The 27,650-nt window shown below is 46.7% G+C and overlaps 2 protein-coding genes across 2 annotated transcripts in view; one reads left to right on the top strand and one right to left on the bottom strand.

Annotated features, from left to right (window-relative positions):
- LOC309364359 (tigger transposable element-derived protein 1-like) overlaps positions 1-27,650 on the top strand; it is a 122,199-nt gene that overhangs the window by 43,661 nt on the left and 50,888 nt on the right. The window lies entirely within an intron of this gene.
- Positions 402-26,096, bottom strand: LOC309361396 (uncharacterized protein). The gene is made up of 10 exons (XM_081896274.1): positions 25,962-26,096; positions 14,003-14,801; positions 13,715-13,787; positions 10,531-11,938; positions 6,369-6,417; positions 5,812-6,270; positions 5,242-5,368; positions 4,221-4,297; positions 3,026-3,152; positions 402-1,550 (listed from the first exon to the last, which is right to left on the bottom strand). Exons 2-10 carry the CDS (start codon positions 14,744-14,746, stop codon positions 619-621), a joined length of 3,996 nt encoding a protein of 1,331 aa, XP_081752400.1. The 5' UTR covers positions 14,747-14,801; positions 25,962-26,096; the 3' UTR covers positions 402-618.

Here is a 27,650-nt window from a genome sequence, read left to right as displayed (position 1 = left end):
CACTGTATATGGTCCCAGTGGCCGCTCCCAATGTTGTCTTCCACCACAGTTTCCTTTTCACACTCACTGGTTCTCCCTCTTGTGATATGGTTTGAGCTTAGGATTTTCTGTTAGTTGGGAGAGCTTTCGGCTCTACAGCATGGATAGGCAAACTAAGGCACAGGGGCCAGATCCAGCCCAATTGCATTCTAAATCCGGTCCGCAGAAGGTCCGGGAATCAGCTTGTTTTTACATGAGTAGAATGTAAATTTAAAATGCATCTCTGGGTTATTTGTGGGGCATAGGAATTCATTTAAAATTTAAATTTAAATTTAAAATGCATCTCTGGGTTATTTGTGGGGCATAGGAATTCATTCATTCCCCCCCCCCAAAAAATATAGTCTGGCCCCCCACAAGGTCTGAGGGACAGTGGACCGCCCCCCTGCTGAAAAAGGTTGCTGACCCCTGATCTACGGCCTTCCTTGCTCCTTAGAGCAGAGCTTTCTGAACTGTGTGTCGGCTGCAGTGTGTCTCGCGAGTTTAACCTCCGGTTTGCTAGTAAAACTGAACTGCTGTGTCGCAAAATGACGCATGTCTCAAAAGTGCGTCCCCAAGTTGAAAAGTTTGGAAAGCTCCGCCTTAGAGTGAATCCTCCATTACGAAGATCTGTGCCCCACCAGGGGGACTTTCTCCAATCCAGGGATTCCTAGGATTCACCACATTGTCCCCTCTGTGGATTTTTTTATGTTCGTTAAAGTTTGTGCTCCACCTGAAGCTTTTCCCACATACGGGGCACGTATAGGGCTTCTCCCCTGTGTGGATTCTCTGATGTGACTTAAGATACGAGCTCCCGATGAAGCTTTTCCCGCACTCCGAGCACGTGTAGGGTTTCTCCCCTGCGTGCACTTTGAGGTGGATGGCGTGGCTTTTGCTGTGGCTGAAGCTCTTGCCGCACAAGGAGCAAGTGTACGGCTTCTCCCCGGTGTGGATTCTGTGGTGCAGAGTCAGGCCCGTGTTGCGCGTGAAGCTTTTCCCGCAAACGGAGCACTTGAACGGCTGCTCTCCCGTGTGGATTCTCTGATGAGAGTTGAGGCTGATGCTGTGGCTGAAGCTCTTCCCGCACAGAGAGCAGGCGTACGGTTTCTCCCCGGTGTGGATCCGCTTGTGAGACCGGAGGTCCGAGCTCCCCCGGAAACTCTTCCCGCACTCGGAGCATTTGAAGGGCTGCTCTTCCGTGTGGGTTCTCTGATGAGAAGAGAGGTCCGTGCTCCGGCGGAAGCTCTTGCCGCACTCGGCGCATTTGTAGGGTTTCTCCCCCGTGTGGATTCTCTGATGTTCGTTAAGGTGCGATTTGCGGCTGAAGCTTTTCCCACACACGGCGCACACGATCCGCTTCTTTTCGGCGCCCGTCTTTTCGTGGATTTTGCAGAAGTCGGAAGCAAGGAAGGGATTTTCCCTCTTCTCTTCTGCCTCAGTTTCCCTTTTCTGCTCTTCCGCCTCCGAACGTCTGGCTTTTTCCAAGGAGACCACACACGGTGTTACTTCATTCCCGTTCTTCCACCCATCTCCTGCTGGAGGAAAGAGAAAAAACTAGTAAGATCACAAGGAAGAAATGGAGCCTGTAAATGAGGGAACGACTGCTGCTGCTCACCAGAATGGAAGACAGATCTGGTCAATATTAAATTAATTTTGCTGATTGTCATTAACTGAAAATGTGGAGTGACAGGCCTCTGATGCTGTTTAAGGTGACACCAGTGCAGAACCTCTAGATAAGGACTCCGTTTACACAATCTTACAGTGGTACCTTGGGCTAAGAACTTAATTCGTTCTGGAGGTCCGTTCTTAACCTGAAACTGTTCTTAACCTGAGGTACCACTTTAGCTAATGGGGCCCCCGCTGCCACCGCGCAATTTCTGTTCTCATCCTGAAGCAAAGTTCTTAACCCGAAGTACTATTTCTGGGTTAGTGGAGTCTGAAGCGTAACCTGAAGGGTCTGTAACCTGAATCGTCTGTAACCCGAGGTACCACTGTACTGAGAAGAAACACGGTACAGTGGTACCTCGGGTTAAGTACTTAATTCGTTCCGGAGGTCTGTACTTAACCTGAAACTGTTCTTAACCTGAAGCACCACTTTAGCTAATGGGGCCTCCCGCTGCCGCCGTGCCACCGGAACCCGATTTCTGTTCTTATCCTGAAGCAAAGTTCTTAACCTGAAGCACTATTTCTGGCTTAGTGGAGTGTGTAACCTGAAGCGTCTGTAACCCGAGGTACCACTGTACTCAAAACAATGCAAGAAATCTATCTGTTAATGTGGCCGCTCTTAATGTGGCAGCACCATAGGCGCCGACTCCATGGGGCCTGAGGGGGCCCGAGCCCCCTCAAAAATTCGTTAGGGGGGGGCAGAAGAAAATTATTAGTTATATTATGCTTTGTAAAATCACAAAATTATGTTGGTATTTTTTATTTTCCTTGTTTGACGATAGTTACCTTTTAAAATACATTCAGTAATGAGTTAAAACAAAGCCACTCCCGATCTAGAGAGGGGGTGGGGTTGCGGGCTCTCGACCCATCAACAATCTCCCGGGGCTGGCGTCAGAAGAGAAGGGGGATTCCCCCTAGCTCATTAATATTCACCGCCCACGGCGGCAGCCAATCGACTGCCGCAAAGGGCGGGCCCTCGCAGGTTCACTTAAGGTCGGGGCAGCCCGGGGCTCGCCCCTTTCGTTCCCCCAGCAGCAGCGGTTTGGAGTTCTTGGGCCCCCCCAATATTTTTTATAAGTCGGCGCCCCTGGGTAGCACTTAATATTAATGTGGAACTCCTTGCCAATTAACAGCTTAGTGCATTTTTGTTTAGGCATCTGTTTTATCTCTTAATCATCTTAATGATCTCTTAAGCATCTTTTGAATGTTTTAAATACCTGCTTTTAGTTGCTTTTCTTTTTGATTTTAATCTTTTATCATTTTTGTGTGCTTACAAGTTTGCTTCTTTAAAAAAAAAAAAAGCAACCAAGCAGTATATAGGTTTTGTTAAATCAATAAGCCTTACCCAGGGAAGCTAGAATCCCATAATTCTCCACCATGACTTCCCACTGCAGGGCTCTTTGGTCCGGATCCAGCAGAGCCCACTCCTCCTCTGTGAAATACACAGCCACCTCCTCAAACGTCACCAGGTCCTGGAAGGGGAAGAAGAAGGAAACAGTTTCTCCTTGCAGACTATACAACGGATCCTCATCATTAAATAAATTATTATTCTCAATTATTGTAAGCCACATCCGGGCACCTCTCACCAACCACAGGCCAGTTTGGCTGGTGGGCGGGGCTTAGCACTAGTCAGTCAGTCAGTTTTATTGCACATAGCCAAAGGCTGCCGCAACGTACACAGAATCATTCAACAATTAAAAGAAAATATACTGAATTGATACAAAAAACTTAAAACATTATATTATCAAGACATTACCTACTCTAAACAGAGCTATAAAAGTACCTTAATATACAAATTAAGACATTAAACAATAAAATTTATAAGCTAAAATTATCTCATGGCTACTAATATATTTAAAAATAATGTTAATTAATACCATGTGCAATTATATTCAGAGTTCGGTGATAAAGAAAGAATATAGCTTGATGTAGATAGGGTCAAATAAATCCATCTCCTTTACAGTTGGTGGCTACCTCGGCTATATAATTTGCTCTAATTTTCCTAGCGGCAGTTGCAAAGAGTGCTACGCACCAGGTCACAAGCTTATCTGTGTCTGCAAGGAGATATAAAATCACGTCCATCACCCTGTGACAACTTCAGAAGGGGCTCGCTGTCCGTGCTACGTTGAAATGGCTTTATTGTTTTTAGTTTGGTGTTTTGTTTCGTTTTTTGGCATTTCAACTTATTTTAATCGTGTTGCACATCACTCTGAAATGCTCTGAAACGGTCTACAAGACTACAAACTAAAGGTTTGTTTTTCCACCGTCTTGGTAACCAGGCATATGATGCCCCGGATTTTCTCTCAAGGATGTTGTTCTCATCGCCCCCTGCCACCAATTTTGACCGATAATAATTCTGGCAGCAGTTAAGAGGTGCTGCGTTCAGTCTTCTCCTCCTTTTAAAGATCCCAGGCAGAGAGGGCGACGCTGAGCAGGTCAGCTTTGCCCCTCAAAGGGTGCCACGCAGCCTCTCGCCGTTTGTCCTTTGCCAAGTAGCCCAGGGACAGAGGCACCCAGCCTGTCCCCAAACTTCTACCTACCTGGTCAGGTGCCACAGGTGCCCCTCCACCAGCGAGAGGAGAAGGCTCGGTCTGCGTGGCCGCTGGCATGTCTCCACCTGAAATGACACAATGTATGGAAGTGAGAGCTGGACCATAAAGAAGGCTGATTGCTGAAGAATTGATGCATTTGAATGATGGTGCTGGAGGAGACTTGAGAGTCCCATGGACTGCAAGAAGATCAAACCTATCCATTCTGAAGGAAATCAGCCCTGAGTGCTCACTGGAAGGACAGATCCTGAAGCTGAGGCTCCAATACTTTGGCCACCTCATGAAAAGAGAAGACTCCCTGGAAAAGACCCTGATGTTGGGAAAGATGGAGGGCACAAGGAGAAGGGGACGACAGAGGACGAGATGGTTGGAGTGTGTTCTCGAAGCTACAAACATGAGTTTGACCAAACTGCGGGAGGCAGTGGAAGACAGGAGGGCCTGGTGTGCTCTGGTCCATGGGGTCATGAAGAGTCGGACACGACTAAATGACTAAACAACAACAACAATGGTGGGAAGCATTGCATTCCTTTAGGAACATTTTTTTTAGTGTTTCAGGAGAGATAGAGATAGAGAGAGAGAGAGAGCACGCACAGCAGTGTGTTGCAGTGGTTAGAGTCTCAGGCTAAGACTCTGGGAGACACCAGGATTCAAATATGCCAATCAGCGTTGGACACACTAATCTAAGATAGACCAAATGATCTGAATCAGGATAAAGCAGCTTATACAGTAGTACCTCGGGCTAAGTACTTAATTCATTCTGCAGGTCTGTTCTTAACCTGAAACTGTTCTTAACCTGAAGCACCATTTTAGCTAATGGGGCCTCCTCCTGCTGCCGCACCACTGCTGCATGATTTCTGTTCTCATCCTAAAGCAAAGTTCTTAACCCAAGGTACTATTTCTGGGTTAGCGGAGTCTGTAACCTGAAGTGTCTGTAACCCGAGGTACCACTGTACTGTTATTATATTCCTACGCACACCCGGCAGAAGCTGAAATCTTCTCTGCCCCTTCTTACCCGGGGAGCTGGCGTTCCCTTCGCCCTCCTGCGTGTTCCCCCAGGAGGGCCGACTCCGCCTGGAGTCCGACGGAGGCATCTCGTCTTTGGAGGAAGTGGGGACTGATTTTGCTGGCAGCGTCCGGGGCTGGAAGCGATGTAAGGGACCCAGGTGAGGGAGAGGAGAGAAATCATAATAAAAAAGGATGCAAGCAAAAGGTAAGGTTCTGAGTTCTGAGCAGATGAAAGGAGGCTCTTCCAATGTGAGGGCCGAATTCCCACCCGGGCAACGTTCTGAGGGCCGCATTGTGGGTGGAGTGGGAAATGCAAATGATGTTTTTGTCAAGGAAGCAGATTTCTACACACACATTTAAATTAATATTTGCATTTGTGTCTCCAGCCAGACAAGAAGGAATCACGCTCCAATCTCAAGGACACATTCCACCTAAACATTGTATTTTCTACTATGGTTTTGTTTTAACTTTTAAAAAGCTGCATTTGGCTCCCCGTCCTCCACAAAAAGCATTCATTGTGCTGGGCTCTTGTGAGAGAAAGGATGAGATAAAAATAATACTTGGATGAATCTCTCACCTGCAGCTCTTCCTGCTTCTTGACCTCTGCCCGGCTCAGGAGGAAACCTTCGGCCAGGGCCACCGCCTGGGAACTGGTCTCCGCTCCGCATTCCCTGACCCAGTTCTCCATCTCCGGGGGGAGGACAGCCAGGAACTGCTCCAGGATCACTAAATCCAGGATCTGAGCCTTGGTGTGTCTCTCTGGCTCCAGCCACAGACGGCAGAGATGGTGGAGTCGGCTGCAAATCTCTCTGGGTCCCTCGGCCTCCTGGTAGCGGAACCGCCTGAAACACTGGCGCTGAGCGTCTGAGCTGAGGACGACCTCCTCGCCCGGGATCTCCTGTGCGGTTCTTTCCCAGAATCCCCCGCTGCTGCTAGTATGGGTGACGCAAGGGTCCTGTCTTGCTAGGGACCCAGCCGGCTCCTGCTCTCCCATCTTCGATCCGTGGCTCCTGAGAGTTCGGGAGCGGCTCCTTCCCTAACTGCTGAATCTTCCGACGGCCTGGGATTTAGGGTGGAGGCGAATCCAGCATAGGAAACAGGTCAATTGAACATGTTGGCAAGCGGAGAAGGTACTTTGCAGGAAAAACTGGAAATCCACCTGGTTAAGGATGAAGGTTTCTTCCTGTAAACAAGGCAGGCAAGAGGGAAATTAGAGGCTGGGAATGAGGATGTGGGAGCGAGGGAATTCATCCGGCACAGAATAAAAACTACAAAATCCAGGAAAGGCCATAGCTCAGGGGTAAAGCAGTTGTCCTGCATGAAGAAGATCCCGGGTTCAATCCCACCCAGTGTGGGTCTCGAACCCACAAACCTGGGATTCAGAGTCTCTTGCTCTACGGAATGAGCCATGGTATCAGTTCAGACCATACAACATGGAAAAAATGCACAATTGCAGCGCAACAAAAGCAATCATAAACAATAAACAAAACACCAAAAATACAAAATCAGATTGAACAATTCCTACGTAACCAGATCTAAAATAAAGGTGTATGAAAACCCCTAAACTATACCCCAGCCCAAGACTATTCTCATAGAAGGCGACTCTCTGCTTCTTGCCTCTTCTTTGCAGCCCCCAGATCTTTGGATGAAGGGCAGTATAAAAATTTAATTAAAAAACCGATAATAATGTTGCACGTTGCCTATGATAGCAGCGTCCCACACGGAATGTAACTGGCCTGCAGAAAGAAAACAGAGAGGCTACTATGGACTTTTATGTTAGATGAAAATCTGTCCGTGAGTAACAATAACAATAACAACAACAAGAATGTTAAACGGCCTCAGTCCAGTATACCTGAAGGAGTGTCTCCCCCCCCCCCCATCTTTCTGCCCGGACACTGAGGTCCAGCTCCAAGGGCCTTCTGGCAGTTCCTTCACTGCAAGAAGCCAAGTTACAGGGAACCAGGCAGAGGGCCTTCTCGGTAGTGGCACCCACCCTATGGAACATCCTCCCACCAGATGTCAAAGGGAACAACTACCAGACTTTTAGAAGACATCTGAAGGCAGCCCTGTTGAGGGAAGCTTTTGATGTTGATGTATTACAGTATTTTTGGGAAGCTGCCCAGAGTGGCTGGGGAAGCCCAGCCAGATGGGCGGGGTATAAATAACTACTTATTATTATTATTATTATTATTATTATTATTATTATTAATTTTTATTATTATTATTATTATTATTATTATTATTATTATTATTATTATTATTAATTTATTATTGTTGTTGTTGTTGTTGTTGTTGTTATGTTGGATATGAACCAGTCTCACGGATGTCAATGCAATCCATCCGTTTTGCTGCCTCCGACGGTGGCAAGGGAATCCCCACCCGGGGATTCCTTGCACGGCAGGGGGCTGGACTAGATGACCCTGGGGTCCCTTCCAAGTCCACGCAGTTCCACGCATCCTCTTTTGAAGCCTGCCTGAATCTGTGGGTGCCTTTCGCCTTTGAGCCCCGGCTGGGGTCTCTCCGCGAGGCCCCTCCCGACCTCCCCGGCCCTCCCCTGCCTCAGTTTCCCCACTCACCCTCCTTCCACAGCAGCCCCGGGGACCCCAATTCACCCCGAGGGGTTTGCACTCTCCAGATCCCTTGTTTGGAAAGGGGGGAGAAGGAAGAGAGGAAGGCTGCCGCGCGTGGGGGGCGGGGGAGGGAGATCAAAGGCGGCCTCCGACTCCCCCAGTCGCGGGGGAGGGGCAGGATGCGACTCTTCCCATTCATAAATCCCTTCCTTCTTTCCAGCCGCCTCTCTAGGAAGCGGGACTCTTTTGCCTTAACCCTTAGCCTGCAAGCGCGCCGTGCTTTTAAAGCACGACTAACCCCCCCAAAAGAAGAATCCTGGGTGCTGCCGGGAACTGTAGCACCATAAGGGAGGGGGGACTATAGTTCCTGTTGCGGGAAGCCACGTGCTTTTCATGTATATAGAGTAAATGCAACGAGAATGTTTGGAAGCCTTTTTTAAAACCTCAACTACTTTTTCTTCCTTATTTTTCTTTTCTTTTCTTTTCTTTTTTCATAAATTGTAGTGTCATGTGTATTGTGAGGTATACAAAGTACCTTTGCTTCAGTTGCCATTATTTCCTTTTTTGTTACAAACAAAAACAGAGAGTGTTGTATAAATGTATATATTAAAAAACAATCAAGATTGGATTTAAGAAAAGGAAATGTATTTGCCTGCGGAAATGTATTGCCATCTGCGGAACTGACAGGCGCCACATAATCCCCATTTTGCATTGGTACGAAATCAATCCTTCACTTTGGAACTCCCTGCCTATTGATATCAAGGAGGTGCCTTCACTGTGCTCTTTCAGCACCTGCTAAAAACATTTATTTTTATTAAAACCAGATATGTAGAGTGCCGCTGCATCCGTTTTTAGCTTATTGTTGATTTTATCTTTCTAGTGTTTCAAGAGGGGTTTTTTGAAACTGATTATTTCATTCTATCGTTCTCTTTGTAAACCGCTTTGAGGTGTGTTTTTAAAATTAAAAGACGCCTGCTTCTTGGGAGAAAAAGAATGATAAACCTAGACAGCATCCTAAAAAGCAGAGACATCACCTTGCCAACAATGGTCTGTATAGTAAAAGCCGTGGTTTCCCCAGTAGTGATATATGGAAGTGAGAGCTGGACAATAAGGAAGGCTGATCGCCAAAGAATTTATGTTTTTGAATTATGGTGCTGGAGGAGACTCTTGAGAGTCCCATGGACTGCAAGAAGATCAAACCTCTACAATCTTAAGGAAATCAGCCCTGAGTGCTCACTGGAAGGACAGATCCTGAAGCTGAGGCTCCAAGACTTTGGCCACCTCATGAGAAGAGAAGACTCCCTGGAAAAGACCCTGAAGTTGGGAAAGATGGAGGGCACAAGGAGAAGGGGACTATGGAGGACGAGATGGTTGAACAGTGTTCTCGAAGCTACCAGCATGAGTTTGACCAAACTGCGGGAGGCAGTGGAAGACAGGAGTGCCTAGCGTGCTCTGGTCCAGGGGGTCACGAAGAGTCGGACACGGCTAAACGACTAAACAACAATAATCAAACAGTGTATAAACTTTATGCTATGAAATAAAGGCTTTGTAATGGAAAATAAAGGCTTTTACAATGGAAATAGCAATTAAGTGTTCCTCTTCCATTTATCCTTCCCCAAAGGCAGAGCTGTACCTGTCTGCCACCTAGCTCAGTTCAAAGGGTCTTGGGTTCTGCCCTACGAAGCCCGAAGCAGTTTTGGACCCAGTTACCTGAGGAGGACCCCTCTCCCCATACCATCTGGCCCAGTGTTTCCCAAACTTGGGTCTCCAGCTGTTTTTGGACTACAACTCCAATCATCCCTAGCTAGCAGGACCAGTGATCAGGGATGATAGGAATTGTAGTCTGAAAACAGCTGGAGACCCAAATTTGGGAAATCCTGATCATGAGGTCTGCTGTGAAGGCTCTGGTGATCACACACCCAAACCTCCATCCTTCATCCAGGCATGCGAGAGGCGTCCACAGAGTTCAAGGAAATCCCCCAGCAAGGCAAAACACACAAAGACACAAACACACCCTTTTTCTCTTCTGCGTTTTTCCTCTTTAATTTCCCTTTGTATTTTTAGGCCTGATCCAGTTAATTGTGTATGACTTATTTACACAATGTGGTACGGCGCCGTAAGCTTTTTTTTTTTTCCTTTTGCATTTTTCTAAATTTGAAAACCAGTAGTGATGTATGGAAGTGAGAGCTGGACCATAAAGTAGGCTGATTGCCGATGAATTGATGCTTTTGAATTCTGGCGCTGGAGGAGACTCTTGAGAGTCCCATGGACTGCAAGAAGATCAAACCTCTCCATTCTGAAGGAAATCAGCCCTGAGTGCTCACTGGAAGGACAGATCCTGAAGCTGAGACTCCAATACTTTGGCCACCTCATGAGAAGAGAAGACTCCCTGGAAAAGACCCTGATGTTGAGGAAGATGGAGGGCACAAGGAGAAGGGGAAGACAGAGGACGAGATGGTGGGACAGTGTTCTCGAAGGGACCAGCATGAGTTTGACCAAACTGCGGGAGGCAGTGGAAGACAGGAGTGCCTGGCGTGCTCTGGTCCAGGGGGTCACGAAGAGTCGGACACGACTAAACGACTAAACAACACAAGAACAACAAATTTGGGGGGAAAGAAGTCCGGAAAATATCCAGTCTAAATTATTTATACACCACCTTCTGGAGAAGGATCATTTGGAAGATCTGCATGCCAGCACAAGTTCTTTCTGTGCTCATTGGGATTCACTCTATTTCCCCTTCCACGGTTTCTTTCGCGTTAGTTAAAGGGCATGTGACTGCCGAAACTCTTTCCACGCTCCGAGCACCGATACGGTTCCTCCCTTTGTGGGTTTCTTGGTGAGATATAAGACCCGTTTTCCGACTGAAGCTCTTTCCACACTCTGGGCATTTATAGGGTTTCTCCCCTGTGTGGATTCTCTGATGGTAAGTGAGGCTGGTGTTCCGACTGAAGCTCTTCCCGCACTCGGAGCACGTGTACGGTTTCTCCCCCGTGTGGATTCTCTGGTGGGATCTAAGATTGGTGCTCCGACTGAAGTTCTTCCCGCACTCCGAGCACTTATACGGCTTCTCCCCTGTGTGGATTCTCTGATGTCTCTTAAGACTGATGTTGTGGCTGAAGCTCCTTCCGCACAGGGAACAGGCAAATGGCTTCTCGCCTGTGTGTATTTTCTGATGTGAAGTAAGGTGATGCTTATGACCGAATTTCTTCCCACACACTGGGCACATGTAAGGTTCCTCTCCTGTGTGGCTTCTCTGATGAATACCAAGGGTGATGCTGTGACGGTAGCTCTTTCCACACTGCAGACATTTATACGGTTTCCCCTCTGTGTGGATTTTCTTATGAGCCCGAAGGTTCGAGCTTCTGCTGAACCTCTTTCCACACAGGATGCATATGTACGGCTTCTCCCCCGTGTGGCTTCTCTGATGCAGAGTAAGGCTAGTCCTCCTACTGAAGCTTTTCCCACACTCCGAACACGTATATGGCTTCTCCCCCATATGGATCCTTAGATGCGAGTTGAGACTTTTGCTCCTGCTAAAGATCTTCCCGCACTCTGAGCATTTGAAGGGTTTCACCCCTGTGTGGATTTTCTGATGCAACGTCAGACTTTTGCTCCGGTTGAAGCTCTTTCCGCACGCCGAACATCGGAAGAGTTTGTCAGCCGTGTGGATTCGCCAATGGGAAATGAGGTTTGAGCTGCATCGGAAAGTCCTTCCACACTCTGAGCACGTAAAGGGCTTCTCGCTTGTGTGTATTCTCTGATGAATGGTAAGCTGTATCCTTTGCCTGAAGCTCTTTCCACAGTCCGAGCATTTATAAGGTTTCTCCCCTGTGTGGATTCTTTGGTGGATAACGTAGCTTTTCCGGCTACTGAAGTTCTCCCCACAGTCGGCGCATTTAAACGGTTTCTCCCCAGCGTGCATTCTCCTGTCTGCTCTCAAGTGTGACCTACTAGCTAAGTTTTTTGCACATAGAGGGAATTCAGTCCTGTCGTTTCCAACGCAATATTCTTCTTTGATCTGAACTTCATGCACATCGTCGCCTTCCAGAGCAACAAGTTTTGTCCTCCATGCCTGCTTTGCCTCAGTTTCCCCTTTCAGCGTTTTGCCATCTTGATCGCTTTCTCCGCCAACACCTGCAAGAGGAGAGGGAGATACGAGCCTCAATTAATGAAACAGGAGCAACTTCCCATGAGAAAAGGTTGCAGCGTGAGGTAAAAATCCTCTTAAACCCATTATGAGGCTAGAGTGAAAGACAACTGCAGATAAGGCTCTGCACATACTGCAAAAAAAGTGGTTTGAGTAAGTGTTTCTAAGGAGTGCAGATGGATTATAGAGGTCAATGAGGTGCTTGGCCAGAGGCTGAAACTGTCATGGCTAAAGTCTTTGAGGGAAGAAACTGGAAAATGCTGGAAGATTCTAGTTCATTCTAGAAGGTTCATTTCTGTTGCAAATACTGTTCTGACTATCTGAAGGTCATGCTGAGCCAGGAGAGATAAATTTGTGCACTCAGCAAGCTGCTCTTTCTTTCTCTCTCTCTCTTACTTTCGTTTGTACCTCGCACGCTTGCAGTTTTTACTCTGCAGTTGTTGTTTTTTGTAGTAATGAAGCCTTTTTGCCTTTAGTAAAAGTTTTTCTTTTAGTGATGGACCTTCGACTCTGTGTGTATTATTACTACACGACGCCTCCATTCCAAATACAGTGGTACCTTGGTTTAAGAACAGTCCGGTTTAAGAACAATTTGGTTTACAAACTCCGCAAAACTGGAAATAGTGTTTTGGTTTGAAAACTTTACCTCAGTCTAATTAGTCTAATCCGAATGGTGGAAGAGCTCTGGCGGCGGGAGCCTCATTAGGGAAAGCGCGCCCCAGCTTAAGAATGGTTTCAGTTTAAGAACAGACTTCTGGAACGGATTAAGTTCGTAAACCAAGGTACCACTGTATACACTTCTGGGACTCTGCTATTCATCATGTGGTGAAGTGTCTAGGAATTTTAGGATCCAATCCATCAGAAACAGCCAAGGTGATGTGCATTTTCCTATATAGTTTGAGAGCAATCACAGACTCTCTGCCCTCTGCCCTCCAATGGAATACCACATTAAGCCTAATTGTGAATTTGGTGTGTGGGTTTGGGAAAAAATCAAGTAAAAGGTGACACGAGAGAAGTCTATCAAATTATGCATGGAATAATAATAATAATTCTCCATCTATCTGCCTGGGTTTCTCTAGCCACTCTGGGCATGGAGAAAACGGATACAGAAAACTTTTTCTCAAGTGACCATGCCTCCTGCAATACTTTCAGACACTGTGATATACAGTGGACGCTTGGGTTGCGAATGTGATCCGTGCAGGAGGCATGTTCGCAACCCGCAGCGTCTGCAACCCACAGCGCCGCATCTGCACATGCGCAGGTTGCTATTTGGTGCTTCTGCGCATGCGCAGAGCACGATTTAACGTTTCTGTACGTGCTCAAGCACCGAAACCTTGCCGATCGAAAGGTCGGCGGTTCGAATCCCCGCGGCGGGGTGCGCTCCCGTCGCTCGGTCCCAGCGCCTGCCAACCTAGGAGTTTGAAAGCACCCCTGGGTGCAAGTAGATAAATAGGGACCGCTTACTAGCGGGAAGGTAAACGGCGTTCCGTGTGCTGCGCTGGCTCGCCAGATGCAGCTTGTCACGCTGGCCACGTGACCTGGAAGTGTCTTCGGACAGCGCTGGCTCCCGGCCTCTAGAGTGAGATGAGCGCACAACCCTAGAGTTTGTCAAGACTGGCCCATACGGGCAGGGGTACCTTTACCTTTATCGCCCAGCCCTATTTGACACACAGATATTTTGATCATGTTTTCCTGTAAGCTCACAACAAAACCCCTCACTTCTCCCTCCAGCGACGATTCAAGTGCGAAGAAATAATTTTTACCTGAAGTCACCCTGTTTCCCTGCTTTTCTCCTTCGGTGACACAAGCAGCCACCTCTCCAATGGTCCTCAGTCCCTGAAAGAGGAGGAGAAAACATTTTTCCTATTCAGCCCCAGCAGAGCAAGAGAGAGCACATTCAGTTCTCAACATGTATAACTTGCACTATCCCTGGCATTAATCTCCGGGGAGTCACAACCATTCATTTGGTGATCGGGGAGTCATGTTCTTAAGCACAATGGCCACTTCTTTAACCCCTTTGTCGACTCTGGACCCCCAAATGCTTCTCTCACCTGCCCTCCCGCCTTCTCCGCCTCCTGGTGCCTCAGGAGGAACTCATCGGCCAGGGCCACGGCCTGGACGCAGCCCTCTGAGCCTCGCTCCTTCACCCAGCTCCCCATTTCTGAGGGCAGCACAGCCAGGAACTGCTCCAGGATCACCAGGTCCAGGATCTGCTCCTTGGTGTGCTTCTCTGGCCTCAGCCACTGATGGCAAAGCTCCCTCAGGAGCCCGTAGACCTCGCGAGGGCCCTGGGCGGCCCGGTAGCAGAGCTGCCTGAAGAGCTGGCGATGAGCCTCAGAGCTTCTGACGTCCTCCATCTTGATTTCCTTCGCTTGCCTGATGTTTCCCTGGCTGATCTTGCTGTCTCCTGCTCCAGCCCACTGGCTGGGAATGGCTGCTCCCTCAAAGGAGGACCCAGAAGGCTTCACCTCGCCCCATGCCCCATTCCCTAGGAGCTGTGGGCTTCCTTCTCCCCCAGAGTGTGGGGCCTGCACAGTCCGGAGGAATTCCTGCCACTGGGCTTCCCATTGCCGGGACGAGAGCTCCTCTTCCGACTCCTCTTTGATATGTTGTGGGTCCGTCTGGCTCGGACAAGGCCCCTCTGTGCCCCCAAGACAGACAGTCCCTTCCGGTGCCATCTCTGGCGCCAGCCTTGCCAATTCGGCCTGCTCCATTTTAATTCCTGTCTCCGCACTGGCCTCTGCTGCCCACTGGAGCTGGAGACCCAGAGAGGCTGCTGGGATTTCTGCAGCCATTTTCACTCACAGGGTTGGGGATGCCTGTCTCTCAGCTCAGGCCATTTGTTTTGCTCTGCAAATGAATGAAGGAAAGAAATTGTGTATTATTATTATTATTATTACTGAAACTCTGGAAAGCTGCTGCCAGCCAGTGTCTACAGCACTGAGCCAAATGGACAAATGATCTGAGACAGCAGCTTCCAATGTTCCTAATGACCTAGAGAGCCATAGCTCATGGGCAGAACATCTGCTTTGCATGCAGAAGGCCACTGGTTCAATCCTTGACCTCTCCTGGCACGGATGGGAACGTCCCCTGCCTGAAATCTTGGAGCCCCTCTGCCTGAATATAATCGCCTCCTATGTTTCTATCAAAGCCTGAAGGGACAGCATCACTATTCATAGCCGTGGTACAATATATGGCAGCACTTTGTTGTCTTTTGGGCCACAGAGGAGGAACCTGTGACGGTTCGAGAATGGCTGGATTATGGAAAACGAGAGAGGTCCCAGCTAAAGAAGAATGGCAACTTAAACTGATGGAATATGCACAGCAGACTTAACATATAGAAAAAGAGAACAAGATGAACATAGGTTTAGAGAAGATTGGAAACTGTTTATTGAATATATGGGGGGGGGAATGTGTATTTTTGAAAACGTAGGCAGCATTAAGATAAATTCAACAGTGTAAATAAGTTTTGATGGATGCAATAATGGAATACTGAATGCAATAAGGGTTTAGTTTATATAAAATATGCAGGGATTTATGCTATCCAAAATGAACCATGGAGAGAGAAGAAGGGAAGTCATTGATATTATAAGGATGTTTAAATGAGTATTCTAAACTGTAAAACAGAATATATATATATATATATATATATATATATATATATATATATTTGCTTTCGTAGATTTTCACGGGTACAGGAATGCAGGTTTTGGTGTCCTCGGGTGTCTTCCCGTGTAAAAGTTGGGGTGTCTAGGCGACGTTTCGACGAGGTCTCACTCGTCATCTTCAGGCTGGTGCTTTCGGCTTCTTGTTACTGGAACAGAGCAAGATCTCAGTGTTTGAGTTCCTATAAATACTGTTGAGGGGGTGTGGTGTATAGCCTCCAATGTTCTGGGCAGAGAGGAAGTTCCCAGGCTAGTGTGCCTTTTCTTCTTTTGTTCCTTAATTACTTGAGGGATATCTTGAGTGATTTCTTGAGTGATATCCTGAGTACCACTTAGGTGGGTCATTAGGTGTGGATTAGTTGCTAAAGTCTTTGTGTCTTGACCTCTTGAACTTTGTGAAGAGTTTTTCTGAGAAGATGGCTGTACTGCACTTAGTTGTGCTCTGGCTTGGCTTCGTGTATAGGGGCGAGCTGTGGTTTTGTGGCCTGTGTCAGCCAGATCTGTGTAGGGATTGCAGGGGGGTGCAGCATCCGGAGGTGCCACCATGGTTTGGCTACTGGATGGTGTCTGTAATTTATCTGTGGAGAGGGTCTGGGTTTGGGTCTGGTGTGGTTGATTGGTGATAGCGTTCTGTGTGCCTCTGGATCTGGTGTCAGTTTTTGTGGGGAGGGCTAATTTCCAGATGTCTGGCAAGCGGGATGTGTCGTCACGCTTGTTCATGTTGTGAGGGTGTTTCTCTATCTCGATGGCTTCCATGATTATTCTCTTGTGGTGATGTTCCATGTTAAAGAGCAATTTGGAATCTGCAAAATTAATTTCGTGTCCTGTTTCTTTCATGTGTTGGAAAAGAGAGGAAGTTTTTTCTTCTTTTTTGACGGCATTCTTGTGTTCTGCGATACGTGCATTTATTCGTCTGTTTGTTTGTCCAATGTACGTGGCTGGGCAGACTTTGCAGGGTATTTCATAGACCCCTTGGTTTTCCAACTGGATTTTATCCTTGGGGTTTCTGAGGATATTGGCTATTTTTTGGTTGGTGCAAAAGGCTGTTTTGATATTGTGTTTATGGAGGATTTTGCTAATTTTATCTGTAGTGCCCTTGATATAAGGAAGGAGGGCCATGCCATTGTTTTCTTCTGTGTCTTGGTTTTTGGGGGGTGTTTCTTTTTGGATTAGCTTCGTAACCCTGTTTTGCTGGTATCCATTGGCAATTAACACATTTGAGAGATTCTGTAACTCAGTTGTCAAGTGGTCTTTGTCAGCCAGGCGTTTGGTTCTGGAGATGAGAGTCTTGGCTACGGAGTTTATTTGTGCAGGGTGGTGGTGTGATTGTGCATGTAAGTAGCGGTTGGTGTGTGTTTTTTTCCGGTAGATAGTGTGTCCTAGGGAGCCATCAGGTTTTTTGTAGATTAGGACGTCAAGGAAGGGAAGTTGGTTGTTGGCTTCTATTTCCATAGTGAATTGTATTTTGGGGTGTAGGCTGTTGAGATGTGTGAGGAAGCTATCCAGTTTTTCCTTCCCGTGTGGCCAAATTACAAAGGTGTCGTCAACATATCTGAGCCAAAGTTTGGGTTTGTGTTTCCTCACACATCTCAACAGCCTACACCCCAAAATACAATTCACTATGGAAATAGAAGCCAACAACCAACTTCCCTTCCTTGACGTCCTAATCTACAAAAAACCTGATGGCTCCCTAGGACACACTATCTACCGGAAAAAAACACACACCAACCGCTACTTACATGCACAATCACACCACCACCCTGCACAAATAAACTCCGTAGCCAAGACTCTCATCTCCAGAACCAAACGCCTGGCTGACAAAGACCACTTGACAACTGAGTTACAGAATCTCTCAAATGTGTTAATTGCCAATGGATACCAGCAAAACAGGGTTACGAAGCTAATCCAAAAAGAAACACCCCCCAAAAACCAAGACACAGAAGAAAACAATGGCATGGCCCTCCTTCCTTATATCAAGGGCACTACAGATAAAATTAGCAAAATCCTCCATAAACACAATATCAAAACAGCCTTTTGCACCAACCAAAAAATAGCCAATATCCTCAGAAACCCCAAGGATAAAATCCAGTTGGAAAACCAAGGGGTCTATGAAATACCCTGCAAAGTCTGCCCAGCCACGTACATTGGACAAACAAACAGACGAATAAATGCACGTATCGCAGAACACAAGAATGCCGTCAAAAAAGAAGAAAAAACTTCCTCTCTTTTCCAACACATGAAAGAAACAGGACACGAAATTAATTTTGCAGATTCCAAATTGCTCTTTAACATGGAACATCACCACAAGAGAATAATCATGGAAGCCATCGAGATAGAGAAACACCCTCACAACATGAACAAGCGTGACGACACATCCCGCTTGCCAGACATCTGGAAATTAGCCCTCCCCACAAAAACTGACACCAGATCCAGAGGCACACAGAACGCCATCACCAATCAACCACACCAGACCCAAACCCAGACCCTCTCCACAGATAAATTACAGACACCATCCAGTAGCCAAACCATGGTGGCACCTCCGGATGCTGCACCCCCCTGCAATCCCTACACAGATCTGGCTGACACAGGCCACAAAACCACAGCTCGCCCCTATACACGAAGCCAAGCCAGAGCACAACTAAGTGCAGTACAGCCATCTTCTCAGAAAAACTCTTCACAAAGTTCAAGAGGTCAAGACACAAAGACTTTAGCAACTAATCCACACCTAATGACCCACCTAAGTGGTACTCAGGATATCACTCAAGAAATCACTCAAGATATCCCTCAAGTAATTAAGGAACAAAAGAAGAAAAGGCACACTAGCCTGGGAACTTCCTCTCTGCCCAGAACATTGGAGGCTATACACCACACCCCCTCAACAGTATTTATAGGAACTCAAACACTGAGATCTTGCTCTGTTCCAGTAACAAGAAGCCGAAAGCACCAGCCTGAAGATGACGAGTGAGACCTCGTCGAAACGTCGCCTAGACACCCCAACTTTTACACGGGAAGACACCCGAGGACACCAAAACCTGCATATATATATATATATATATATATATATATATATATATATATATATATATGACTGGACTACATAATTCCTGCAACCTGCACTGCTGGGAGTTGGACTAGATGACCCTGGAGATCCCTTCCAATTCTACGATTCTATGAAGGGACCTGATTCTGTCCAACTCTTTCCATTTTATGAATAGCAGAAAAATTACTGTTTTGCATTTTTGCATCTAATGGGGCTGTCCCTTCCTCTGCCAAGGGTTTCTTGTAGTTATTGTTATTAATTAAATTTGTATACCGCCCTATGCCTGCAGGTCTCAGGACAGTTCATGAGATAAAATCACAATATAAAAACACAAAACACATAACCAAAACTAAAACAACCCAATAACCTGCCCCCAACATATTTTAAAAGGGCACTGGATGTTGTTGCTTGTGAGTCACCCCCTAATTTCCGAGAATCCTAGGAACAAAGGAAGCTGCCTTCTATTGAGCCAGGCCCTTGGGCCATCTAGTTCAGCACTGCTGGCACTGACTGGCAGCGGCAACTCTCCGGGTTCAAATCAAATCAAAACTTTATTAGCAAAGCCAACAGGCCACAGCTATACAAGAGTTAAAAGTGAAAATAGGGATAAAAGGAAGAAAAGAACAAGCAAAAGGAGGTCCGTCGGATGAACAAGTCTGTCACTCAGATGGTGGCCCTCAATTTCGCAGCTCTCTCGATGTACCTCGCGACCTTCTCTGTTATCTGACTATCTGTATCAGATAATAGAAAATACAGTGTAATGTCTGGTGAACGGCCGGGGTTGGAGAGAATGAGTGGAGTAATAATCTCATTCCTTAGGTCTTTGTAAAGGGGGCAAGATAGAAGGACGTGGGACACTGTTTCCGTGTTACCATCTCCACATGGGCAAAGTCGTTTTTCAAATGGAGTCTTTTGGTAACGACCTTCGAGTACAGCAGAGGGAAGAACATCCCATCTAGCCAATGTAAAGGCACGTCTGTATTTTGGGATGGTTAGTTTAAACAAATATGAAGCTGGAGAGTCAAAATGAGAAGGGGGAAAGTAGGTATACCATGGGCACCGTTTCTTTAAGATAGTCAGGTTGTTTTGTCGTTCAATGTCTTTCAGGCGCTGGCCTATTAGACTCTTTGCTTTAATGAGGCCCATTGATAGTAGGGACTGTGAATGCAGACCGCATGTAAGGAGTTTTTGATGCACAGTTTTGAACCACTTGCTTTTGTGAGGGTCTTGCATTACTAGAGGCAGTAGACCAGGTGGATTCAGATTAAGACGAAGCCAATAGTTGAATGTTCTCTGCCAGGTCCGAGTTTCCACAGATGGAAGGCAGGCCTCGAGTCGTAATGCTGCGTTTGGAACACAGGAGGGGACGCCGAATATCTGCCTTAGAAATTTAGACTGAACAGTTTCAAGACTGGAGCAGTGGTTCCCCGTCCAGATTTGTGCCCCGTACAGTAATTGCGCCAGAGGTTTTGCTTGAAAAACTTCAAGGGCTGCTGGGATGTATCTGCCCCCCTTCGTGTAAAAGAAGCGGGACAGCATCTTGATACTTTGAGCTGCTTTTTCTTTGGCACATTTTTGATGGACATCCCAGGACCCGGTCGACTGGAAAACGATACCCAGATATTTGAAGGCTTTAACCTGTTCAATTGTCTGGTTATCCATCCTCCAGCTGTACTGTCTGTGTTTCCTTGCAAAAACCATAATTTTGGTTTTCTGATAGTTTATTGCAAGTTGCTCTCTCCTACAGTATGCTGAAAATTCACCTATGAGCCTATTTAAGCCTATTCTTGTTCGAGATAGGAGTATCGCATCATCAGCGTACAAAAGCACTGATATTGATTTGTCAGCCAGTTTGGGGGCGTGGAAGTCCGGAGATGACAAACAGTTAACCATATCATTGATGTAGATGTTGAATAGAACTGGTGCCAGGATGCAACCTTGCTTGACCCCCTTACTGACAGGAACTGGTCCTATAAGATGGCCATTTAACGAAGTTCTTACATGCAGCACCGTGTCTTTATATAAACAGCTGATCAGAAATAATAGTCTTTTGTCTATACTTGATGTGCTCAATTTATCCCAGAGTCTTGCACGTGGAATTGAATCGAAAGCAGCCTTTAGATCGATAAAGGCTGCATATAACACCCCACGGGATTTTTTGGCATATTTGTCAATTAAATAGGCTAGGGTGAAGCAATGGTCTATGGTGGATCTGCCTTGCCTGAAACCCGCTTGCTCTTCCGCTAGAATAGCTTCAGTTTCCAGCCAGCTAGTTAGCTTGATATAAAGATGTTTGGCATATAGTTTGCTGGGTATAGGCAGAAGGCTGATTGGTCTATAACTCGCCGGGTCTGTCATGGGTCCTTTTTTATAGATTGGGATAATTATTGCCTCAGTCCAACCATCTGGGAGTAAACCCGTTGAGTCGATCCAAGAAAATAAAGACGCCAGCAGGGGGGCCCACCAGCCAATGTTGGACTTCAGAAGTTCGGCAGGGATGTAATCATTCCCTGGGGCCTTGTTGTTCTTTAATTGTGCGATTAAATTCTCAACTTCCTTTGCAGTTACTGGTGGCCAATGAGGTAGGTCCTCCAATTGAATGCATAGTTTGTAATGTTGGGCTTCCTGGTCATAGAACAAAGATTGAAAATGGCGCAACCACTCCATTGGTTCCACTGTACAGATGGAATTAGTACGCTCCTGGTCCAGTAGACCAGATATGGTTCGCCAAAAGCAAGTAGTATCTTTCTCGTGCGATGCCTTAACCAAACTGTGCCATGCGGCTCTTTCGGCTTCCAGTTTCTTTCTCCTTAGTAATTGTTTGTAAGACCGTCTCAGATAAATATAAGCATTAAGTAGGAGGGCAGTCCCTGATTTCCTGTATCTCTGGTAGGCTGTTCTCGTTTGTCTCCTTGTTTGCCTGCACTCCAGGTCAAACCAGCTAGCTCCGTCCTTTGCCCTCTTTGTAGCGGAGCTATGTATCACTGTTGTTAAATGGGGTTTCAATCTTTCCAAAAGTAATTTAAAGCGTTCCATAATCGCATCTACTGAATTGCCTGATACAATAGCGGAGCGAATAAGCTTTAACTCCGCTGACTGAAGAAGGAGGGTTAGATTTTCATTCAGTATTGGGGACCATTTGAGTCTTTTGGGGGCAGGTATATCCAAATTTACAGAAGGTATATATTGTGGCTCGGCAATAGAATAGTCAAAAGGCCGACCTGCAAGCTCTAAAATTAGAGGTAGGTGATCACTCAGAGTATTGTGGCCCACCTGGAACTTCCTTACAAAGCTGTGAGCAAATCTTGAGATTAAGATATAATCTATAACGCTTCCCCCAGCCTTGGAGAAATGGGTATATTCCCCGGGGCGGTCCCCCTCTATATTGCCGTTTAATATCAGCAGTTCCCTCCGTCTGGCAGCCTGCACTAAGCAGAGACCTGGGAAATTACTTCTACTATCTTTGGACAGTCGTGTCGCACCAATATCCGTCTGTTCTTCAGGGTCCATAAATTGGTTGAAATGAGTGTATAGACTGTTGTCATCTGTTCCTATACGAGCGTTGAAGTCTCCACACACAATAGTCAGGGCAGACGGGTAAGTAGATTCGAGAGGCTCTAAAAACGCCTCTAGCTCAGCCCATGTAGCCTTGACAACGGGGTTTTTTTGGCCTGGGGGAATATAGACATTGACCAGCAAGAGAGTAGTTCTCTTGAAGCTAAGTAGAGCGGCTGTTGCTAAAGAATTGCAGCTGGGTAGGGCTGTTAGAGAATGCGCCAGCTCCGTGGAAATGAAGCAAGCTAGGCCACCACTAGATCTGCCGCCCCTTAGAGATGGAGAGGCAGGCAGGTAGTGGCAGTTATACCCATTAAGAAATATAGGGTCATTCTGCCATGTCTCCTGAAAGAAGATGATGTCAAATTGCTTAAGGTAGCACAAGAATTGTTGATTATTTTTCTTGGCGTGCCAACCCGCGATATTCCAAGACAGCACTTTTAGGCCCCGGGCCCTTCGGGGAGCTGGATCTATGTCACCACCGCGTCCAGCAATTCTTTGGTGTCTAAAAAAACACACCCGTTGGCTCTTTTCGAGGATGACTGCTTGGAGAGAGTGTAGTGATCCTCTTTTCTTGGTGATTTGGGGCTAGATTTTGGAGTTGGGGGGAAGCTAATTCATTCGGAGACAATTTAAGATAGCTGTGCCAGGAGCTTTGAGGTTTCACACCTTGATTTGGTCTTACTTTATTGTACATCACAGGGGGCTCAGATTGTAATTCCACGTCTACACATTTAAAGGTGCCTCCCACTGTCTTCTTATCCACCAGACATTTGGGAGATATGGGCTGCACATAAGGGTCCTTCATTGTCTCACCTTGATCATCCTTTTTTTCTAGTCTGCTTCGAAGTAAATCAAGTCTTTTCAGGATCTCAGTTTGAGCTGGAGAATGCAGTGACCAGAATCGCTTTATCAGCGAGAGTTCTTCCTCCAAAGCGGAGTCCTCACTATCACACGTGAGAGGCCAGACGCCAGTTGGATGTGGGGCTTCCTTTTTTTCATTTGGTACTGTTTGGTGGAGATGATCCTGCTGGAACTTATGCTTTCTATTTCGATGGTTTTGGTGGTTGGTTTTTTCCCTTTTGTGAACTTCCATTCCTATGCTCTTGGGCCCCATCAGAGAGGTTGCAGGTGCTCTATTTTCAAATATTCTTAATAGGACTATTCTTTCTTTTTTGAATAGGTTTTTAGCTCTAAAAATGAAACTGGCCAGATTATGATCTAAAAAAGTAATCAATGCTCGTACCGAGCAATCATCTTGATGTAGATACTCTATAGCGGCTATGTCAGTTGCTTTTACTACCCCCGGTAAAATGCCACTTATAATGGACAAAAAGTGGTCTATACGGTCCAACCCTGCATAAAATCTAGGCGGTTTAGGGTAATTAGCAAAGACAAGCTTTTGTGGGATTAGGACTAAACTCCATTCTCTTTTGGGACACAACATCTGTCGAGCTTGGGAGGAGTGGTTCCCCTAAATAGTTTGGGTTGCCTGCTCACCTCTGTCTACAGATTCTGTGCTGGCCATAAGAGGACTCTGGGGCGGTATAACTGTAGATGGATTAGTTCCTTTGTCCCAGCTCGGTGTTGATTCTTCAAAACTTGATTTAGATTCTTTTATGGGTGTATCTACTTTACGTGTCTCTTTGATGGCACTCGAGTTGGATTTGTTTGTTCCACTTGTAGAAAGGGATGGAAGAAGGTTAAAGAGCTTCTGCCAATATTTTTTACAGGTACGGTGAGTTGTCTTAAGCCGCCTTAGGTTTTTCATATTTTTGCTTTTCTTCATCTTAGGCTCAGCTTTTTTCCTCCGGGGTTTGCTGGGGAGTGGTGGATCCGGGCTGGCTAGGGGATTTGTATTCTGGTCTGAAGCGCTCACATGTTGTTTGAAATTATCCACTAGGGTCAGGAGCAGCCCGTTTGTTATCGCTAAAAATTTTTTAACGTTAAGGAGATCCTTAGAAATCTGGTATATCTGCTCCTGAAGATAATCACCCCACATTTCTGTTCCGCAGTCATTGGCTTTCAACCAATGGGTTGAAAGATTACCTCCAAGTTCCAGCGGTGACAAATGAGGATTGGCATCAGGTGTGTTGGCTGTATTAGCCTTTGTAGCATTCTCTGCTATGGCAAGTTCTTGGGCCAAATTTGTTGGATGGTTTGTCCTCTTGTTGTTTGTTTGCAAGTCCTTTAGCTGTGTTGACCAATCCAACACTGTGAGTGGCAAAGGCATAGCTACATCTAGGATACTCTCATTCTGAGTTCTCTTGCTCGAGTCTTTTTGAGGAAAGTAGCTGGTAATTTTACTTTGTCTCCTTCGGCGCTCCATCGGGCTCTGTGGTGAATTAGGCAAAATTCCTTGGTCCTTGTATTTTTTCCTGGTGAGGACCATAGTGGGTATATGGGTATATATGGATGTATGGTAGGGGGTGCTTGCTTAACGGCGGCTTATCTTTTGTTCTAAGCTGGAGTAAACAATAGCAGAAATGCCGATTTGTGGAAGTTGCCTCCTAAACCTCTCCAACCTCTCCAACTTGTTAGTTTTCTCCAGCAATTTACATCGGGGCTTGTGAGGTATCAGTCATTTAAAATGTTAGAAAATATTACTGGTCTTAAGCTTTCATACTGTGCCTTGTTTCGTTTAAAATTCAACTAGGTCTTTCTCCCTCATTCAACAGCCTCACGACGTAACCAGTAAAGTAGCTAGGCAGTATAACAAAGCAGAAAAAAAAACAAAAGTCCCTTGGAATAATTATCGGGTTGAACTTGCCTTGTGTTTCTTGGGGTTATAGCTGCTTCAATTCCTTCCTTTTTTTTTATAGATAAAAAGCTCGGCGTCCTTCCAAAGGAGTAGCTGGCCTCCCCCGTCTGCTAATTACCAGCTTCGTGAAGATAGGGCGGCTTGCTGAGCCCCTTTTGGATAAAAATAGGCCTTTGGCAGTTAATAAAAAAAGAGTGATAGTTTAAAACTGCTAAGCTCGGTTAAAAAAAAGGAAAAAGAAAAAAAAAGCTTTAAAAGTGCTGATAAATACTGAATAAATACTCTCCGGGGTTTTGTAGGGGAGGCTGCTTGGGATGCTGCAGACTGAACCTGAGACCTTCTACATGCAAGCAGGCACCCCACCTTTGAGCTGTGGCTCCTTCCCTTCAAGGAAGGTGCTGGTCCTCATGGTTCAAAAGGAAGAGCTTTTTAAATAGGCTCACTATTGTCTACACTAGGGACGCGGGTGGCGCTGTGGGTTAAACCACTGAGCCTAGGGCTTGCCGATCAGAAGGTTGGCAGTTCGAATCCCCGTGACGGGGTGAGCTTCCGTTGCTCGGTCCCTGCTCCTGCCAACCTAGCAGTTCAAAAGCACGTTAAAGTGCAAGTAGATAAATAGGTACCACTCCGGCGGGAAGGTAAACGGCATTTCCGTGCACTGCTCTGGTTCACCAGAAGCGGCTTAGTCATGCTGGCCACATGACCCGGAAGCTGTACGCCGGCTCCCTTGGCCACTAAAGCGAGATGAGCGCCGCAACCCCAGAGTCGGCCACGACTGGACCTAACGGTCAGGGGTCCCTTTACCTTTACCTATTGTCTACACTGACTGGCAGCATCACTCCACTGACCTTCTGCACTCCAAGCAGGTGTTCTGCCACTGCACAGTGATCCCTTCCACTACCATTTATTCTCTCCTCCTCCTGCAGCCGCCCCTCTCCCAAGTCCAACCAGCCCCCTATATTCCCCCCATTTAAAAAAAATGAATGCACCTTTAACACTCAGCATCTACAGGCACAAGCTTCCTCCAATTTTCTCCAAAAAGGGAACACAAAAACCCAGTTCCTAGAAGGAGAAGGTGCAACTCTCATTGCGGCCCCCCTTGCTTTCCATTTCCTTCCTCTCTAGGCTGGGGGACATGGAGAACTTTGTTCTCCCCTTAACCATTAAAGGTACAAAAAGGACAGCAGTTTCTGTTTGAACTCAACACAAGCAGGTTGAATATTATCACTGTGTTTTTATACTTTATAGTTCTATCCCAACTTTCCTCCAAGGAATTCATGGTGGTGGGCAAGGTTCTTTCCTCCTCCTCAACACATACACTCACAACAACCTAGTGAGGTAGGCCAGGCCCAAGCTCAATCCGTGGGAATTTGAACCCTGATCCCCTCGGTTTCTCCACCCCGGCTCCAGATGTTTTTGGCCTACAACTCCCATCATCCCTAGCTAGCAAGACCTGTGGTCAGGGATGATGGGAATTGTAGTTCAAAAACAGCTGGAGGCCCAAAGTTGGGAAACGCTGATCTAGTCCAATAACTCAACACTTTCGAAAGGGGCTGCCATACGTCCGGATTTTCCCGGACACTAGACCGGTTGTGTATACAGCACTGTACAGTGCAGTATATAATTTTCTGTCGCTTCCCGAAAATTACGTCCATCTCTGTCCGGAAAATACCGGGCGCATGGCAGCCGGAGGGGAAGGCTTGGAGAAGGCAGCCTCTGACACTCAGTCCTCCAATGGTTAAAAGCACTGAGCTGCGGCTCCTAGAGGGGCAGGGAGTTTGTCAAGTTGCGGGGAGGGGAGGCCAGAGTGAGCCACTTGCTTTGGTCCTCCAGGAAGGGGAAGGAGGCCTGGCGACGTCCCTCGGCCGGGAGGCAGATGCTGCACAGGGCAGGACCAAAGAGGTAAAGGGCCCAGCCAGCTCAGAGTTTCCTTTTGACCCAGGAGCTCAGGTTGCAAAATGGGGGTCCATCAGCTGGGTGCTCCCCTTGCACAAGGCCCCTTTGAAGCTTCCCTCCTTCCCCGCAGGATATTTGGCTGGGGGGCTGAAGAAGCAGCCTTGCTGGCAGACCCTCTTAAAAAACTCAAAAAAATGAGGATATAAGGAAGGCGACTTCACGGTCCCAATAATCTTGGTTTTTGCAGCTGCAAAGTGCCATAGAATCGTATAGAATTGTAGAGTCCAACCCCCTGCAATGCGGGGATAATAATAATAATAATAATAATAAATTTTATTTATACCCCACCCTCCCTGGCTAGAGCCGGGCTCAGGGCGGCTAAACACCAATAAAATCACAGTAAAAACATAATGGGGGGGAAAGAGGGGGGCACACAATTTAAAATAGAGGTTAAAATGTGATTTAAAATGCAGCCTCATTTTAAAGTAGCTGATAAATCAAGACCATAAGGGGAGGGAAGCATGACGGTCAGACTGAGTCCGAACCAAAGGCCAGGCGGAACAGCTCTGTCAAGTCCCGCAGGGCCCTAGTCTCTTGTGACAGAGCATTCCACCAAGTCGGGGCCAGTACTGAAAAGGCCCTGGCCCTAGTTGAGACCAGTCTCTTTTAACTTCTCAACTGCAGGATCTTCCTTCTTAAGAGCTCCATCTAGTCCCTGTAGGGGGTGTATCATGAAATTGTAGGGACCCTGAGGCTCATCTAGTCCAACCCCCTTGCAATCC

This window comes from Podarcis melisellensis (assembly GCF_964234715.1).
Source record: "Podarcis melisellensis genome assembly, chromosome: 2".
In the NCBI taxonomy this organism is placed as follows: domain Eukaryota; kingdom Metazoa; phylum Chordata; class Lepidosauria; order Squamata; family Lacertidae; genus Podarcis; species Podarcis melisellensis.
This window is presented reverse-complemented; position numbering and strand designations above follow the sequence as displayed.